Genomic DNA, 21,040 nt, shown 5'->3' on the forward strand with positions numbered 1-21,040 from the left:
CTTAGCAATTGGGGATGGAATATGGGGAAGCGGACAGGTCCGTATTGATCACATGACTGTAGAGATAGTGTGTAGCGATTTGCGTGATGTATGGATAAAATCTGTACAAGAACTATAAAGAAATGTGTTTTGCTAAAATCGGCCTCATGGTGGCGCTATAACAGGCCATTGTGGAACATTTGGGGCAGAGGTTCGTCGTTGGCATCCAGGGAGTGTGTGTGCACAGCTTGGTATCGACCGGGCCAACGGTGCCGGAGATTAGCTGTACACAGACGGACGGACAGACGGACAGACGTGCGCACACACACACGGAGTGAAAAACATACTCTCTCCCCATGCCTTCGGCCTGGTGCAGACAATGATGGTAAAAATATGTATGTATTGTTTTGTTATGTTAACACAGGGAAAAGTTACAGGGGGGCATACGTTAGTCCGACGTACCAATAGTCTGACATACCGGTACGTAGCCGGTTAAGACTCACTCGTGGCTCCGACATACGTTACATACTAAGTGGACCACTTAAACCCTATAAACTGTATTATTTTGTTAACCGGATCCCAAGGGTCTATACTACGGCTGCTGCTTTTTGAGTGGTGCAACCATAGGGTGCAGCATACCAATGCCCAGCTATGTGTTTCCCTGGCTGGTTGGTTTCTCACCACCAAGTGTCACTGTTGCGCAGCCTAACACACACACACACACACACAAACACACGTACAATAGAGGGTATGCGAGTGACATCATCATCATAACCGGAAGTTATGCGGGAATGCCTACTGAGTGGCAAAAAACTACTTTCTGGCCTTGACAGCCCATACAGTACATCCAAAGAGAAAAGTAATATTGATTGCATTAAATGACTTAAAACAACGTTAAATTCACTTTGCCACTCGATCTGCCATTCACTTTATGCATGCGCATACCCTCTATACAAGTACAGTACAGCACCACTCACTTCAGACGGGTCTGATTTTTCCCCTCTACACCAAATCTATTCACAGAAAATAGCCGAGATCTTCAAGCTCACACTGCCTTGCATTGTGAGGCAGCCGTTGTGAGCTTGTAGATCTGCTATAATAAACATAACAAGTTGAAATAATGGATATACAAGGTTTCTGCCCAACAGCAACAATATAATTGTGTTGACCAGAGTCCCATAGGGTCTTACACTAAGCCCACTGCTGTTGTCCCTCTACACTAAATCTCTTCACCAAAAAACACACAAACACAATAAAATGTTTGCCTCCAGAATCGGGACGCCTGGGTTCATGTCATTATGAAATGGCTGCATGGTTCTGATATGAGAGGGTGTGATCAAAGTGCTGCTGTTATATGATTTAACGTGAAACTATGTAATGTATGCAGTTATGTCATGATGTCACTGCATCAGACTGTATTGCTGATAAATATCTCTGGGCGGTACATACCGTTACCGTAGATTCATTGTTTTAATATGCATTTGAAAGTGCACAACAAGCACAAGCTTGTTCTTTACAAGGTAATACAGGTGAAACATTGAGAAACAATATTGTATTCATCCCAGGGGGAATGAAAGTGCAATTCCCTTGAAAATCTATCGTTGTATTAATATACTGTATGGAAACATACACAATCTAACATCAGTTATTCTATTGCCATGGCAGAATTGTATTATTTATGCGTTGGATATTGCATCTGTTCTCCATGTTTGTGAGAACAGATGCTTTATTGTGTTCCTTCATTGTAACCCCAGACCAGTTGCAATGATTTACTTTATTGATAATACTAGTCCTTACCCGTTGTGAGATATTTGCCCCCCCTTGTGGCCGTGGGGGTACTGCGCCCGGGTGCGTTTGTAATTTACTAATAAATAAATAAATAATCATTAATGTGTCAAATCGAAAAAAGGGCTTCGTTACGCCCTCCATATTCATATGGTCAATGCCTGTGTGAAAAGTGGGAGTGATTGGTGCAGGCAGTAAGGAGCTACGGCAGTGTTTCTGACACACACACACAGACACACACACAGACACACAGACACTCAGACATTGTTCGAATTATAGTATGATGATGATGATGATAACAAAACATTATGCTTTATGTCTATAGGAGGACCCCAGATCAACTATGACAGAAATGTTTGCATATTTCATTCTAAGCATAAAAGTGCTTGTAGATACTAGTCAGAGTCACACAGTGGGAAATGTGTCAAATGACACATTCTATCGTGTCTACCCTATACTAAAGAAACTTTGTGTCAGCCTGTCCCTGCTCAGAAAGGTGCTAGACTGGGGGGGGGGGGGTCATTTGGGTCTGAATGTCCCCTCGCTATTTAGGGATGCTTGGTCTATTTATTTAGTCTATATAGTCTAGCACCAAAATGGAAGTGTAATAATGTCCCCGCACTGTTTACGTCCTGACGGCGCCCCTGTACTATCACCGTTCAGTTGTTTGACTAGGCCTTAAAAACAGTTCAACGCTACCAGATGTCCTGCAGTATGCGTCTCTGCAGTAGGCTACTGTTCCTAATAATACCATTACTGCATGACTGTCACTGGCCAGCAGGCAGCACACCATCTCCCAACGGGCCACATTATGCTGCCTTTCTGTCAGCACTTTAGCGAGGAACCAGGTTAAGGCATGATGATGCACTTTGTTTTGTCTACGTATTGTAGGTTTCATATACTGTAGTATTTATCTAATGCTTCTAGTGTGCAGATGTTTTATTATGAACATGGATTTCTGGTGCGAACACACGCACGCACACACACGATATAAAGTCCTGCAGATATCTGTGAGTGTCAGCCTGTGGTGCTAAAGGAGCTGTGGGACGTGGGGATTGGTCCCACCACTGGCACAGCTAATGAGAGGAGGGCTTTTCAAGCAGAGAGCTGCAGTATTTTCCCATGAAACTTGCAGTGTGTTGTTGTGGTGGTGGTGGTGATGGTGGATGTTCTGTTTGACAGTCAGCAATGCTTTTTTTTCCACCCCAGGGACTCCGTGTATAGCCTCCAAAAAAACCTGACTCTGTTTTTATGGTGAGGCTCCATAGGAGGCTAAGCTGTCGTCTATAAGAGTCTGTGAATATGTCTGTAAACTCTGTAAACACACACATTATCAATTGTAACTCAATATCATAAACGACATACCTGACAGAATCACCAGCCTGATTTGTTTCTTTTTTGGAACACAGTTCTTATAGATTCTCAATGTAAAAAAATATCTCCGTAACCCATGGGTACTGAGTGGTACTCTATGGGGCTTGAATTAGTGGACCTACTGTAGTATCGAGCCCTGGGGCAGCTCGGCCAAGTACTATTGTTAGTATAGGGTTTAAGCAGGGACGGATTAAGACTCATGGGGGATTGGGGCCCCTGGGCAAATGTTGTTTTCCCCCGCCCCAGCTCCATTCAGGTGGGACACACTACTACTGTACGTCCATGTAGGAGGGGCCCATGTATGAGCTTTAACCTATCACGGCACAGTGCCCCTGGTAGTCAAGGGCCCCTAGCTGAGCACTCTCCCCATTAGCCCGGCCCATAATCCATCCATTTAAGTAAGCTGTTACTGCATCCAGTACTGGTGCTCTCTGCTCACGTTTATATTTCTGAAAGCAGTTGGAAAGCCGTTTCTCTGCTTGCTCTTGAGCTCCATTCCCTAGTGTCCTCGGTTGAGGGGGTTTGGATTGGTAGCCTGGGCAGGTTTCCATGGAAGTCTTGTCTGACTAACAAAGACTTCTCAAATAAATCCCTCTCTTTTTTCCATGACTATCCGCTTCCTCTGTGAGGAAATGGATTTGGGTCAGAAGAACTGTTCCTGCAATATTCCAGACATGGAGACAGCAGAGAGAATGATAAAAGTAATAAGCCAACACCTAAGGGCTGTTGTTAGGCATGACTAAAACCCATTTGAAAACCATGGGCCTCCTGTGACTTGTGTTTAATCAAAATGGTTACCAAATATAGCAACATGGAAATCATAGACATTCAAATGGTTTCATTAAAAGATTTTACTACAAGAATAATTCTACAAGAATGTAGTCTACGACTGCCTGCCTGCGTCGCTCTGAAATGTTTGCATTCTGATGGATTTAAACTACATGTTCTAAACATGAAATTAATCAACAATTAAGCAAAGCTGCATGGTCTATTTCTAGCCAAAAATATTATTAGAATAAAAATTCACAACAAAATTGGACATTTTTAAATACTTTCGTTTGACAGTAATACTGATACATGTTAAAGGTCATAATCAAGGAGGGGAACACCATAACAACTTCGCTCACTGCTGTTGTTTCGAAGCTCTGTTACCGTAAGAGAATTATGAGTTGCTACAGTATATTACCGTATAAACAAAAATCCAAAATGAGATGCTAACATCAGATATCTCACAGGGACTCTACATACTTTTACATCGAATAGCTACTTGTAGATCTGCTATTTTGTATACTTTTACAACAGATTCTCACTTCCGACTCGTCACATACTGACAATTGGTTGGTATACCAGTCATACCACCCATTTACGTCATCATGGGTCAACACCTTGAGCTTCACTTTTCAACACAGGATAGGCTGCGTCACGTGATGCAATACTGAAAACAAATCTAAGATTGCACAGGGCTGTATTTTGCGTGTCTTAAGTACCAGGTCGTATTACTTAACTTAAGACCTGGAGGCGTGATCAATGCCATTTGGCTATTCTGAGTGGCCAAAGAGCATTGACCACGCCTCCAGGTCTTAAGTTAAGTAATAAGACATGGCACTTAACCCATTTTGTTTTAAACATTATGTTATAATTTAGCTATTGAAAAATAGCAGATCTACAAGCTCATAGCTTGAGGTCTGCTATTTTTGAAAAACGTGAAAATATTTATTTCAGAAAACTGGAGGATTTAAATTTTGAGGTCAGGCCTAAATGGGTTAAGACCCGCAAAATACAGCCCAAGGCTTCAAGGTGTGCTGTCAGAAGCGGACATGTCCCATCATGAGGAGCACCTGAGCGAGGTGCTAAAAGGGCAAGCGCCCCATGATGCTTCTGCTGACTCTGCGGACTGCGGCATTCGAGTTGCATACCGATAGTCAAAGAGTAAATAATGATCCCTGAGTCCTTGTCAAAATGGAAGATGAACAGGGTTTTGGAGTTTGGACACGAAATATAGTTGCCCAAGCAAGCAACAATATGGGACTGAGCATGCAGGGTTTTATCTATAATTACATTTGATTACATTTGATTTGATTGTCCTTCATTGTCCCCCAGGGGAAATTTGTCCTGTGCATTTAAGCCACCATAAGGAGCAGTGAGTGCCGTGCAGCGCTCAGGAATGCTGCCCAGAACAGCGGTTAAAGGAACTGGCACTCGTTCAACTTCAAACGTCTTAACTTAAGTAATGCACATGATGGCAGCGTGCACAAACAATGTGACCCCTTTACAGACAGATCAACTTTTACAATACAACAACAACAACAACAACAACAACAACAATAACACACAGACAAGAGTGTTGATTCCTGCGTGCAAACAAAATAAACACATAAAGTAGAAAGTATATACAGTACAGTAAGTACACACTCTCAAATGATTCCCTATAGACATACTGCAAAGGCAACCATCTGTACCCTGTGGGGCAGCCAGATGTGACTCTGTGTCTCTCATCCGGTGTGTCCCATCTGTACCTTTTCTCCTTGACACACACACACACACACACACACACACATCTCCGCGGTGACCCAGATTGGGTCCTCACTCAGACGTGGAGTTTGATGTCAGGCTTTTACAGCAGGGCTAGTTCTTCTCTCCAATCTGACAGAGCTCATCCACTCCTCTTTGCTGACAAAAGTACAGTGAGGAGGAGGACATGAAGGTCCTACGCAACACAATTAGAGCACTTCTAGGAAAGAGGGGACATGCTGCAGCCTAATTTTAGGCAGTAGCAGAACTGGTAGATAGAGAGAGGCCATCTGGGAATGGGAACGGTTCGTCCCCTCAGTCAGCCCAATGTCCCTGAGCAAGACATTCAACCACTTAAACCCCATATGGTTGAGCGGAGTCCCTCCATTTGTTGTTATAGTGGGAAAAGCTATCACTGAAAATAGCCGGATCAACAAGCTCGCCAAACTGCAATTTACTGAGAAAGCTTTCCAAGGAGTAAATGTACTTTGTAGTTTGATCCACCACTGCATGTAAGTTAACCCATAGACAGTGAGTGGTGTCATGTAAGTTAACCCATAGACAGTGAGTGGTGTCATGTAAGTTAACCCATAGACAGTGAGTGGTGTCATGTAAGTTAACCCATAGACAGTGAGTGGTGTCATGTAAGTTAACCCATAGACAGTGAGTGGTGTCATGTAAGTTAACCCATAGACAGTGAGTGGTGTCATGTTCGTAGAACGCAGTACCACGCTGTGGTACAAAACAAAGTGTGGATGTGCACGCTGAGGTACAGAATGGAACGGTGCACAGGCGTGCATGCTAGAACGCGCCCCCCCTAGATTCAAGAGAAGACGCACCTAACCTCGGGTCACCAGACTTTCCAAGGCGCACCAAGTAGCCTACCCAGTGGTCTAGGTCAGGGGTTCTCAACGTTTTTGGCTGGGGACCCCCGGAAATGCAAACTGACTGTAAAAATGACCGTAATAATAGAGAAAATATAATATATATAATATATATAAATTAATACTGAAACCAGATCTAATCATTAAGGAAAGTTTATGCATGTACTATGTGTACTACAGTATGTAAACTCTTAATTTCCATTTCCCAGCTATTCAAGATTATTATTATTATTATTTTTAAATAATTTGGGGAGCACCCAAAATAATTTGGCGAACCCCCGAGGGGTCGTGACCCACGGGTTGAGAACCCCTGGTCTAGGTTTTCACACTGTGCCAAGTAGGCCTACCGTGCCCAAATCAAAAGGCTACTACTTTGCATAACAACAGGTTTAACCGTTTACCTGAACGCACGTTCTCATACACGGTAAGCAACACGGTATGGCTCCAGTAGGCTACTGCTTCTGTGGTGTTCTGCACGGAACAATAATGCCTCCTCCACTATCAAAGAGGAGATTTGTCTTGTAACTTTTTGTTGTTTCGCTACTGCAGAAAAGTACTAAAGAAGTTTGTCTGATTATACTTGTGTGTGTCTACTCTAAAACTCTCATACACTATATAAACAATAGGCTATACGTATCAGCTGTTCTGTGAGCATGCCATGCACACATGTAGGCATGTGTGTGTGTGTGTGTGTGTGTGTGTGTGTGTGTGTGTGTGTGTGTGTGTGTGTGTGTGTGTGTGTGTGTGTGTGTGTGTGTGTGTGTGTGCATATGCGTGACGTCATTAAAATGGTGTGGTACTGGGAAAAAAAAATCACCATTACACCACTGCCCATAAACATACTGCAATATGTATGTATAATATACCGCATTAGCTACTGGATCATACATCAACGTAACGTTGCTGCCATATTGTTACGGGCAACTTGCCACAATTCCACTGCAAGAAATATGCCTGAGTCATCTGTATGCAGTTTGGGGCTGTATATTAGTAGCACCTGGAGACAAAAAAAACTATGACTCATAACTGCTCCTTTACATAGGACCATAATGGAAACAAGTCCCTGGGACTTTGTGTTATCCTTTTAGTGTTTGACTGTACAGTACCTCCGTGCTGTTAACATTTTGGACCAATAAAGTATTCAATCAATCAATCAATCAATCAAACTCCGCTCAATCAAACTCCACTCAACATCTGAGCAGCAAACAACTAGGTGAAGCTGAAACTGAATTTCCCGTAAAGGTAAAGGTCAATCTATTAACCACTTAAAACCCCAGCATACTTAGTACGGAAAACCTTTGCGGAAAATAGCAGATTGACAAGCTCACAGCGTGTCACACTGCGACACGTTGTGTGCTTGTCGACCGGCTATTTTCAGTGAAATCTGTCCCCACAATATATAAAATACACTAGTATAGTGCTCTGAGGGATACTCTGTATGTATACTCTATGTATGTTGGTGTGGCTTGCCAAAAATAACAGATCTACAAGGCAGCTAACAACCTGTCGCATTGCAACACATTGTTAGCTTGTAGATCTGTTCTTTTCGGCAAGTGACACCTTTGTACGATGGGAGTATAATAGTTGGAAACATACAGAACCATTGTCATGCCAGTGCTGAGTGAATGAAGGCAGAAAGAAATCAACAAAAGCAGCATAAGAATGCTTGCAAAACATTCCAGAAATGGTACAAAACACCAGAACGGTGAACAGTACCACACTGCTGGTGAACTCCAGTGCATTGATTCCTGAGGGAATTGTGTGAAACTAAATAAATGCAAACAGGCTGATTCAACTCCTCGACAAGGAGCGAGGACTCAGCAGACTTGTTTTTATCTCAGGCCTTGTGTTTCAGAAAGCAGGTTATTCTGAGTACAGTGAAGGATGAATTATACATCTTCTGCAGACGAGAGAGGATATACTGTATGACGCAAGCAGAGGCCTGGTGTTACATAAGAATACCAACACTAGCAGACTGGCAACGACAAATAATATTTTAACCCATTAAGACCTGAGGCCAATTCTGCAAAATGCCTTCTAAATCAGTAGTTTCCAAAACACTGTAATGGCTCGTACACACTGCACGATATTTGCTCCGATTATGCTGTCGGGACCATTTTTGGCGCTCGCCGACAAAACTCCAGATCTGACGCAAGATCGGGCTTTGATCGCAGAGGTTTTGCTCGCTGTGTGTGAAAGGCTCTGCGAGAAGATATAGCGCCGATAAAAGTGCTCGCTGATGCCTTCCCGATCGTTTCTTAATATCAAGCAGGGTTGATATTTGGCTCTGTCGCTGACTGGACATCGTACAGTATTAAATGGGTTGCGATCGCGTCCAGAGAAGTCCAATGAGAGCACAGGACAGCTGTGCTCACTGACACTGTCTGTCTGTCTGTCTGTCTGTCTGTATCGATAGATGATCAGATGATAACATATATAACCGTTATTCCTTGGGTAAATCCCTGTCCTGTGTCGTACATGCAAGCCCAATATCGCAGTCTGAAAACGCACCTCTTCAGACTCCATCTTAGCCTATAGCACTTTACGTAGTACTAGCCTCGACCTCCTACAGGCGTATGCAAAAGGCTCAAGGTATGTAACTTAGACAGTTCTTAGCTTACGTATGATTCATGATAACTACTTTTTATATGTGTATATGATGTATTGCCATGCTTTTTGTTCTTGCTTAATGTAAATCGCTCTGGATTAAAGGTATATTCAGTGATTTCACTCAAAAAACCTTAGGTTTCGTTTTTGGCTGTGGGACCCAGCCTTTCGTCCAATCAGGATAGAGAGTCAAAAACGAAACCTAAGGTTTTTTGACCCCCAGGGGTTAACTGGGGACAGGGAGGAACTCCTTATATGGCCAGCACACTCTATAGTAGGGAGGATTATCACAACAAAACAAAAAAATAAGTGATATTTGAATTAAGTGAAATCACTGAATATACCTTTAAGAGTGTCTTCTAAATGCCTAAATTGTAAATTGTAGAAGAGAAGATTTGAAGAGAAGAAATCCCAAATTCTTCAAAATTCTTCAAATACTCAAAAATGTACAAGCTCGCAGCTTCAATTTAAACAAAAAAGCGTCTCAGATCAAATATTGATATGGTTAATACAACGTGTTACTGTAGATGGATGCAAAAGGCAGAGGAAAACATTTAATGAGTCGATGTTAATGAAATGATTTGAGTCTAGACTCTAGAGTATCACGCTCTGTTGCTGTGCCTTTGATCCAGAATTATGTCATTCTAGTGATAATGACAGGAAGCAGAGGCACCACAGAATAAATGTGAAGCCAGTAATTTATACTGCTTAGTACGACGCTGCTTTGATGCTGATGTTTAGGTAGCTATAATTGACTGATTATTAGTCACTGAGTTTATATTGTACCAAGAGAAATTAGCTGCCATATTATCAAGTTTGATTGTTGAATTTTCACTGCCAGAGAAACCCCTAATCAGGGCTTCCATTATTTTCTGCCGGCTAAATGATTTTGTGAGTTTATTTGCAAGTTATTAGCTTTCATCAATTTAGGCATTTTAGCATACGCTCTTAACCAGAGCGACTTACAATAAGCAAGTTTTCACATACATAGAGACAGTGTAGTGCCCCAGTAAACTAGGATCACAGTACCTAGTCTAAAACAAAATACTATTAAAACAATTATCTGTACATTGACACTATGGTTACCAGGTGAACGATGAACCTAGCATCTGTCTAAATAATCAGCAAAATAACATTGTGGTCAAGAAATTCAAGCCTAAGTAACAAAAGCATGAGAACAAACGACCACGGTAAGTCTGCATGGTCGTCATAACAAGGGCAATGTTGTCTAGCCTTGACGACCTTGCAGGCGTATAGTATAGATTAGTAATATTTTTATATTATACTGTTTAGATTTAGGTAAACCTACCTATGTTCCAAGATTGCCATTTCTATGCATTTGTTGTAGCCTATTACCTCCTGTTTACCTTGCTTACTATAAACCACTCTGGATTAAGAACATCTGCCGAATGCCTACATTTAAATGTTTAAAGTGCTACGGGCTAAGGTGGAGTCTGAATAGATTTCAGATTGCAGTTGCAATCTGCAACTGCATCTTAATAGGGTGCATGTGAACACCCATCCCTCCCTGACGATGATTACTTTACCAAAATGCATCGCTTCGCGTCACGTTTCGAGCTTGCAGATCTGCGTTAATTCATGAAAACACAAAAAAACTTTAAATATGAATGTTCCAAGGTTTTCGCCTGGGCCGTGGCTCAGCGGTCCAGGCACCGTGGCTGGTAATCCAGTCTGGCAGTGTGCTGTGGGTTCGACTCCCAATCCCAACGGCCTTTACTGCATGTCACCCCCCCATCCTTCTCCCCATTTCCAGCCTACTGTCTATCCCTCCATAAAAATAAACACGAAAGCCACAAAAAACATTAAAAAATAATGGTGGCAAATGGCAATCTGTGATAAACTGCGACCAGCAATCGAACCAGACACATGACGATTTATGCTTTAGTTGTGAGGCTGTGTCACGCATCAAAAATAACCAGTCCACAAGTTCACATAGATAGGTAGATCTGGCTATTTTCGGTGCGCGACACTCACTCGCAACAAAGTATACAACTCAGGCTAGAGGCTTACGCCATCTGCCTGTGATGGCAGCCTGGCAGATGCTACAGTGGAAGTCTCAAATTGCATTTGGAAGGTAGTGAAAGGACTGATGTGCCATTAGCAAGTGGCATACATCCGCCAATCAATTTCCATTCACATGTCCAGGCAGGCAGGCACACTGCGGCCATGGAATCAGAGCTGGCAGGCTATCAAATATCAATATGACAATGAAGTAACATCTCATCATCAGGTTTCCTTAAGCCCAGTCAGTCAGGAGAGTATGAAGAGAGAAGAGATAATAACATTTAACAGTGGAAAGAACATGCCACACAGGCTTTATAATATACAGGCTCTCCGGTGGGAGAGAACCAGAGAGAAAAAGCACTTTAGGAGATTTGAACCACTATAGTAAAGTAATTTAATTTGAATGGATGGATGTCTCAATCTCTGGCAATACACACACACACGGAAATAGAGGGAGAGAGACAATAAATGAGTGAGTTTGAGAGATAGATAGATTCTCTCTGACAAGTTAGGAATAAATGTTTCAATCTATTCCCCACATGGACTGAAAGCATTCTTGTGACCAGCAAAATTATGATATTCCATAAAAAAATTAAAAAAATAGTTCAAGCTGATTAAACTGAATCTATTTCATCCTCCTGAGGAGGACCCTTGAGTCTAGTCCGATCCATCAGATGTTGGCATCAATCTGAGGGAGATGCGCTACCCCCCAACCCCGCCCCCCCCATTAGCGATGCTAATGCGCGGTCAATCATTTAATCCATGCTACGTGCCTGGTGTGTGTGTGTGTGTGTGTGTGTGTGTGTGTGTGTGTGTGTGTGTGTGTGTGTGTGTGTGTGTGTGTGTGTGTGTGTGTGTGTGTGTGTGTGTGTGTGTGTGTGTGTGTGGCGCGCGCTGCTCTCAGATCTCAGACATGCTTTTATTTGTTATTATCAGTAGTTAGTAGTAACCCCTCATAGCCCATCAGCACCAAGTGCTCACCATGGCCATCTGAGCAGCCAACAGGATTAACAACCTTTATTCTTCTTCAAGAAGTATTTCATCTTTTTGCTAAAAGAAAGCGTTTCACTTCAGAAACACATCCATTCAGTCATCTATTCTACTGTAAGAACGCTTACTTCTAGTGATTTTTTATTTGACTAGTTGCCTAGTTCACTAGTTTAACTACCTATTATGTATAAAAAAAATAAAAAAAATATTAGTTTTGTTTATTATTATGATATTCATACATTTAAGAACTGTAGCATTCTAGCTGATCTTGAGGCCTAAAAAACCCGCTTTTTTTCTCTTCTCTTATCAACTAGTCAACTAGTACCAACAAGGTCAACTAGTGGATTTACTAGTTGAATAGTCGACTAGTTGCTTAAAGCCCTAGCTTACAGTGTTACAGCATTTTGAAATGAACGTAGCGGCCAGTGAAATACATTAGCTAACTATTCTCAAGATTTATATGTAAAATAATGAACAGCGACAGTGAATTGTGGTTTGCCTCATCATTACTGACCTGAAGCAGATGGTGTGCCAGTCATTGTTGAGGGCCTGCAGATACTGGTCATCGTAGATCTTCTGTCTGCATCCCACACAGACGGGCAACCTTCCACCAGCTACACACACACACACACACACACACACACACACACACACACACACAGTTATGAATGGCATAGGTATGAAAGGCCATTATGTATGTGCACCAAACAATGGGGCAAAAGAAGAAGAATCAACTATTGAAGCAAGAACGCAGAAATGTTGAAGCAACGAAACACGTCCATTAAGCGACAATTGTCCACACCCCACTCCACCCCCCACTGACAAAACTGTCGTAGCACAGGGCGCCAGGAAGGGTTAATCCGCCCGTGGATGTGCATCAACAGTGTGCAACCATTTCCCCACCACCTTGTTCTCATGCAAATAACACGTAGGAGGTGAAGAATTCAGCCTCAACACATTAAACATGACTCAACTGGTTTGAGATGGAGCAGTCTCCCTTACTCCCTACTCACGTCACACCTCACCAGATTGAGATTTAGTCGCCATCTTTACAGACATTGTTACAATCATCTCTCTCCATCGGGAGAAAGAAGAGGCAAATAGGAAATCAAACTTAAATGAGACAATCTTAGCTGAGACAATCTGTCTGAACATGAACAAGCTCAGTGGAGTCAGAGTGTGCCACGGTTGGCCTCTGGCTGAATGCCAAGAAAACTGAAGTTATCACCTATACATATAACATCCCATCATTGGAGCATCCACCTGTGACAGGAGGCACTGCTCTGAAGGAAGTCAAGGACTTCAAGTACCGGGCTCATGGGTCAACTCAACAGAACAAGATCTTAAAGAGAGGAAGGCACTTGCATGGAGGGCCCTGAGTGGCATGGCCAGTGTATGGAACTCCAACCTCCCCCGTCAAACCAAACTCAGCTTCTTCTATTCAACGGTAGAGTATGTTCTCCTATACGGCAGTGAATGCTGGAACCTGACGCCAACCCTGCAGAAGTCTCTAGATGGGTTCTACACCAGAATGCTGCATGCAGTAGGCTACTGTATATGGGCACGTGTCATGAGGACTTCCCACATTAACATATAAGGATGTGCTCAAGAAATACGCAGGAGCGTAAAGCACCAACAAACTGGCCAGATACAGTATGTACGGGGAACCGGGATGGCTGGAAGCAACAATGGAAGGCTTGTCTGAAGACGACCTACTGTAGAGAGAAGAATGTTGGATACAAAGCGCAATGTAAATGGATGAATGGTTATGCCATCTCCTAACTCCTTCAGTTCTGATGAAACTTCCTAGACTGTATTGCTCATGGAAATAACAGCAGTTATATGAACCACAACAACACCAGAGAGAGCTAAAGATAGCATCCATTAAATGACCCCCATTAGCTTTGGAGTGCAGAATCCGTTGTAATGAACGAAAATTAGGCTACCGGTATGCTGCTTATCCACCATCGACTAAAGGCATGGGACACTTATTTTTATTATATATATATATTTTTTGTCTAATATAATCCTGGGCACTATAGAGCGTCGCAGTCCCTCCCCCTTTCAGAACAACGAGTGGCCCAGGAAATGAATCCCAATGCATTTTTCCCATAGGCTTTTCTTAAGTATTTATTTAAAGACGGTTACGCCGCGGACAAAGCCAACTCGAAACGTGACAAATCATGACAATGAACACAATATTTTGGGCCGATCAAATCATTAGAAAGAAGAAAATAAAGGCAGGAGACAACACTATTTGTTTTGTTTTTCTTCTTATAAATTATTTGATCGGCCCAAAACATTGTGTTCATTGTCATGATTTGTCACGATCCGAGTTGGCTTTGTCCGCGGCGTAACCGTCTTTAAATAAATACTTAAGAAAAGCCTATGGGAAAAATGCATTGGGATTCATTTCCTGGGCCACTCGTCGTTCTGAAAGGGGGTGGGACTGCGACGCTCTATACTCCCTCTGCCAACCAGGACTGACCTCATGCTTCCTTCAATGCATGAGGAGTCCAACCCACTTCACCTGACAGAGGGGTATTTCCCCAGTTGGACGTAGCGCATGGAAGGAACGCGTTATTCCAACCAGTTCCTTTCCCCGGCGTGGGACATTTTCATGGAAAAGCATTTTAGTAGATTTGAAGTTTTGGAAAAAGTGTTCGCTTATCTATTCTAGAACATGTTTATATAATATGAGCTTTCTTTTTTTTGCGTGCGGCATGCGCATTCGTGCTTGTGTGGGTGCATGTGAACGTAGGTGCATGTGTGCGTGGGTAAAGTGTGTGTGTGCCCTTGTTACCAAAGACCAAGAATATTTGCTTATCTACTGTCAGTCTGTTAGTTGGAATAGAAGAGACAAACAAATAGTAATTAATTTATGTAAACACAAGCTGCTGTATGCTGCCAGCCCTCCAAGCTTGTCATAGACAGACGACCCTAAATATGAACTATAGTGTGAAGTGAACAGAAGTTGAAGTTGACCAGAAAGAGAACAGAGACTTTCAAATTAACTGCCCCTTTTCTGAGGGTCCACTTTACTTTACTGATTTCACTTTTTCTGTGACTCTCCTATAGCAGCCAACAACATTGTCTGGCACTATTGTCTGGCTTTCCAAATAATCCCCTTCCCAATATTGTTAATAGCGCTAGAATGTCTGTGATCAAATACACAGCCATAGATCGGTCACAGTCAGTTAGCAGACTGACCACATTGGCGTTTAAACTACACACGCAGTACAAACTGCACGTGGTCAAGGTGGCAGTGCGGTGGTTTAGTGTAGACTTGTGCGGTGGTTTAGTGTAGACTTGTGTCCTTGAGCAAAACAATTAACCTCAGCTGCTGCTGTTCACTAACTGCTCGTAATAATGAGTCATTCCAGGTGCGTAAAGTATGCAAATGTATTTGGCCAGTACTGTCGTGCAGAAACCTCTTATCTCCATAATTACATATAGATATTTAATATTCCCTCATTCAAAACCTTATATTGACCCTATAAAGTAAACTATTTAATATAGCTCTGGCTTTGCCCACTCATTAATCATAGCCTAATTTTTTTGCTCTGGCTCATGGACTAAAAGTCAGCAGTTAAAATCCAAGGTGTCCAGAACAGCAACATACCACCACTGGTACAACATGCAGGTCCACCTGCTCCTCCTTCACTCTGAGGTTCAGATTTCAAGTATTGTAGTAGTGTATTACATACTTATGTTGTATTTATATTAGCGACATGACGTTCTTGTAACTGATATCCTGAAACTCAGCAACTTCGTTTTCTTGTGTACAATCAACCTGAGACCATACTCTGTTGGTTTTCCCAGAGTCTGCAATTCAGTCCTTTGATGCAGAGGCTTTCTGTGTTTTATCGTCTTCTGAAGTCTCGCTGCAGAGACCAAAAGCTCTCTGGGGACAAATCCATACTATTTTCTGTCTCCAACTTATGTAGGTTATATATAATCAACATCAGTTTAGAGTCTTTGACCATATTGTTCACCATTAGATTTCAAATGTCTTGGCACTGCAGGGTTCATGTGGCTGGCCTGGCTCATTCATTTCTCTAATCGAATGCTAGGGTGAGTCTTGCTGGAGTAGTTTTATTGATCTCATTGGCTAGAAATATGACTGTCTTGGGATAATGCTTCTCCAACTATAACTTCCCCCTCCCCCTCCCTATCGCACTCTCTCCTCTGCTGTTCATTACTGGACCATTACTCTATTTGACAATTGTAGCCCCCCTGACAACAGACAACTGCAGGGGTCTCAAAGAGCACACACAGAATAGATCACTCACCAGAATACTATTCTGCACAAATACTGCTTTGGAAAAAATAGCATCCTCCCTCTCACAAAACGATGTCTTTCAACAGCCAAAACAAGAAAGATATTTATTTCTATGTAAAACTTTCAGACCTTAGGATTATGTATGGAGAGTTGGAGACTATAGGGGACAACTATACACAACTTAACGTACCGGTATATAATAATAATAATAAACTTTATTTATATAGCACCTTTCATACGTAAATGTAGCTCAAAGTGCTTTACAGAGCAGAAAAGATAATAAAAGCAAAACAAAACAGCATTAAAACAGGCAAGCAGTTAAAACAATAGGACAATGGTACAAAGATAAGAACAGATAAAATAAGGCAACGACATTAAAAACAAGCAGTAATAAAAATAATAAATACAAATAAAAGATCACTTAAAAGCAATGTTGTAGAGGTGGGTCTTAAGCTGAGCTTTAAGAATGTCTACAGAGGCTGCCTGACGAAGGTACAGTGGGAGCTTGTTCCATGCCGACGGCCCGTAGAAGCAAAAAGCTGCTTCCCCGTATTTTTTAGTTGCCATTTTTTAGGCAAAGCGAGCAGGCCAGCAGTGGAAGACCTTAGGGGCCGGTTTGGGACATATTTAGGCAGGCAGTCCTGTAGGTAGGGAGGTGCGAGACCATTGAGAGCTTTATAGACAAGTAAAATAATTTTTAAATCAATCCTAAAAACAACAGGAAGCCAGTGCAGTGATGCCAAAACTGGCGTAATATGTTCTCTCATCTTAGTTCTAGTTACAACTCTAGCTGCTGCATTTTGGACAAGTTGTAGTCTGTCAGTTGTTTTCTTAGGCAGTTCTGACAAGAGCGCATTGCAGTAGTCAAGCCGAGAAAAAACAAAGGCGTGGATTAGCGTTTTTGCATCGTCCAAGGACAAATAGGCTCTGATTCGTGCAATATTTCTAAGGTGAAAAAAGGCAATCTTGGTAACATGATTAATGTGTGAATTAAAATTCAATAATAACCGGTATATATACCTATATAGGGCTTTAGACTATAGAGGTTTAGTTTGAAAATATAATTAATGGAATCAAATTGCATTTCCCCTGGATTAATTAGGTCATACCTCAAGGCATGACCTAGCCGCAATTTGCAACTTTTTACAATGGGTTGAATCTAGAGTTGCAACAAGCTCCATCCACTTCCTATTCATCATTTTTGGTTTGTGATCTGCTTGTCTTAAACGACGTTAAACCCACCAACATCGCAGCTGTAGTCCAAGCTTGAATTATCCTCTTTCAATCTGCCGAGCTTGTTTTTCATAAAAATCCACCGTAGAGATGTTATGAGATACTTTCTGTCAAGACATCCTCCGCAAGTGATTATTTTTCTAAGTGTTGCAGTTTGGAAGCACTCGTTTTTGTTAACGGGTCGCGCTGCTGCCTCCTGCATTATGTGCAAATTCGAAACAGGTGGAATGCAGGGCCGTTCAGTGACATACGACGAGTGCTTCCAAACTCCAGCACTTAGAAAAATAATCATTTGCAGAGGATGTCTTGACAGAAAGTAGCTCATAACATCTCTACGGTGGATTTTTATGAAAAACAAGCTCGGCAGATTGAAAGAGGATAATTCAAGCTTGGACTACTGCAATGTTGGTGAGTTTAACGTCGTTTAAGACAAGCAGATCACAAACTAAAAATGATGAATAGGAAGTGGATGGAGCTTGTTGCAACTCTAGATTCATCCCATTGTAAAAAAATCTAGAGTTGCAAATTGCGGCTAGGCATGACCATACATTGGTGATATAAGGTCATCATGACCAATACACCCATGGTCATGACGCATATATCTGCACTTCTCACTTCTGCCCCTAGGAGGCGCCACAAACGCGAGAAGTTGAACCATCTATGTTTGTAGAAATCGTCCCTGCATCTTCCTAGTCTGGTCACGACCCTCTGCAAGCCAAACCATGCACACTACAATGTATTTCCTGCATTGTCTAAGTCCTTAATGTAAATTTATTTCGTAGTTCAAATGAATTTATAAACGAGAAGATTAGGAGAAATGTAAGTGCAACTGTGCAGCCCTCCTCAAGTGCAGAAGAACAGAAGGATGCTCCCCACCTTCACCGCCACAACATAACAAATGTGCTTGCTATAAACTCACCTTCCTCCTCTCCCATACGTTCGTCCTTCCAGGTGCAGCAGAGCAGCATCAACCTCATTCACACTCCGACCGGGAGCTCCGTGAGAGAGCCAACAACAAATCAGCAGTCAGTCTATATATCAAATAAATAACCTAACCTAACCCAACCGTTACGGGACGGTCTGTGACCGCAGCCGCCTGTGTGCGGTGCCTGCCTGCTGGTGGAATGAATTGGAAGCTGCTCCCTGCCGCCTCCCTCCCTCCTCCCTGAGCTCCTCCAGCTGCTGCTATGTTGGCCAACCAGTGACTATCCCTGGGACTGGGAGTCAGTCGAGGGCAAATGAGTGCAATCAATATCAATGCAATCTTCTACGCCAGTGGTTTTCAACCCTTTTCATATCAAGGTCCATTATTTAGTCGGCATTTGAGCCACGGACCACCATTTGATGATATTTAGCCTCTCAGACCCAAAACTAAAGAGAATTTTGTCCACAAATCCATGCTGTATTGAAGAGGTACCAACAGGCAAACGTTTAACAAGATAGCAAATCTTCTACATTCTCTGATTGTGAATTTGTAGATTTCTTGTTTAATTGTTTAATTAAGTAGGCTAATGCAGATGGTTTAACAATAATTTAACTCTTGAGACCCGTAAGGGTCAGTTTTCTTTCCTGTTTATACACTCAAGAGTGAAATATCTAATAATAAGGGTCCATTTGGTTACCAACTCTCCATCATTTAGCTGGGGACCACCTGGAATCCACTGGTGGTCCTTGACTGGCAGTCTGCCAACTGGCAGTTTGCCAACTGCAAATTGCTCCGAGATAGGCTACTGTATGTGATGAATCAGATTCAAGTTAAAGGTGCAGAAAGTTACATTTTCTTTAAAATAAAAAATAGCTCTATATATATTCTCATAGTAACCATTGCTATTGAATGTTTGTTCAGTAAGGAGTGTCTCTCCAGCTCTTTAGCAGGACCAGCCCTCCAATCCAGCTACCTCCACCTCCTATCAAGCCACCTCCAATCAAGTCACCACTCACCTCACTAACCAACGGTTCTCCCTGTTCTCATTTTCGTCAATATATTTCCTATTTCTCATTCTACTCCCTCTCTAACCTCTCCTTTTCTACAGGTCCCTGATGGGGCTTCTTTGAGCCACGGCAGACCCCAAACTTTAGGGCTTTGGGGCCCAAAGCCTGCCGACCTCGGCTTAAGTAGGAAGGACAGCTGAATGGCCAGATGACCCATCGTGGAACATTTATGTTCACTATTCTTATATGATTCATGCTTTTCCTTTCGTTAATACATTTTGTTAAACTTCATTATTGGTGGTGTGGTCCATGATAGTGAATGCATTTTCAGGTCGGGACTGGATAGTGGATACCAATAATCGAATCAGGAGAGAGAAAGACAGTATAGGATAAACAAGTGAAATTGGAAGTGATCACTGATGACAAAGAAGTGAAAGTGCAGCCTTCCATTGGAACGCCATAAAATTGAAGCTGATGAATTGGCACTCTCTAATTGGAAACATTGTGTCGCTACTTCAAACTCATGCCATCTGGGCGAAGATACAGAACCTTGTGGGAAAAGGTTTGTTTTAGTACTCTTAGTTTTGTACTCTCAGTCATTGCGGGATTAAACAAACTTCCCTATAGAGCACCGAAGTCTGACGTCACTTTCAGTAGAGGGCGTCTGTCCCCAGGTTCATGTATTTGTTTAGTTGCATTGAAATCCCCATTGAGGCGATTTGAGATCGCCTCATATAACAACTGTGTTTGAAAAATAAACATGTCACCCCGGCCGCTTCACTCATATGGATATGAAGAATCAACTGACTGAGAGAAAACGCTAATGTTACTGCTGCTGAATTAGTTAGATTTTCGCTAGAAGCAGACTGTATCATATATGAGTGACTGACTGTTGCAAACGATACAGAGACACCTCCCTGACAATAACGCCGAGACAGCTTGTTTATTTTTGGACCACAACGCTTATAGTAGACGATATTAAGATCACCCCATGTTATTCTCCATAGAGAAATCACTTCCGCGAACCAGGGGAATCGTCGGGATGAGCGAGTTACGTCAGGACTTCGGTGCTCTATTGACAGGATGGTTTTCCTGGATGTGTAGTGGGGACCTCATGTATTGTCTTGATGGGATATGTAATTGATACAATATGTCGTCCTGTGATATGTTGTTCTATATGTACAGTAAATGTGGTGTTGTTCTTTTCGTGTAAAAATGATGTGCAATTTATAAAATACAAAAGAGACAGATAACTGAACATCCTTTAAAACATTTTATTTTGTTATCTAATGAAGCAAATAAAATGCCAAGGTATCCGGGAACAAAGTCACATGTGTGTGTCGTGGAAAATAAAAAGTGCAAAACCCCACTGTTAGACTCAATTTAATACTCCATCACATGACGGTGAGTCGGTGACACTCGCTGCCAGAAACAGATC

General features: G+C 42.2%; 2 protein-coding genes across 26 annotated transcripts in view; both read right to left on the bottom strand.

The window, feature by feature from the left end:
- Window positions 1–18,754, bottom strand: part of LOC310864972 (LIM domain kinase 1-like) — a 97,738-nt gene extending 78,984 nt beyond the window's left edge. The window contains exons 1-2 of the mRNA XM_083773883.1: window positions 18,590–18,754; window positions 12,670–12,769 (exon numbers count right to left, since the gene is read on the bottom strand). Of these exons, the coding sequence (XP_083630009.1) occupies window positions 12,670–12,769; window positions 18,590–18,647 (158 nt within the window). The 5' untranslated portion in view covers window positions 18,648–18,754. The remainder of the gene's footprint in view (window positions 1–12,669; window positions 12,770–18,589) is intronic.
- Window positions 18,755–20,861: 2,107 nt separating this feature from the next.
- Window positions 20,862–21,040, bottom strand: part of elna (elastin a) — a 121,266-nt gene continuing 121,087 nt past the window's right edge. For all 25 annotated transcript variants that reach the window (XM_083774042.1, XM_083774024.1, XM_083774026.1 and 22 more), the window contains one exon: window positions 20,862–21,040. This exon is cut by the window's right edge and continues 2,399 nt beyond it. The gene's annotated coding sequence lies outside the window, so the exon portion shown is untranslated.

This window comes from Protomyctophum parallelum (genome assembly GCF_964188405.1).
Source record: "Protomyctophum parallelum genome assembly, chromosome: 9".
NCBI lineage: Eukaryota > Metazoa > Chordata > Actinopteri > Myctophiformes > Myctophidae > Protomyctophum > Protomyctophum parallelum.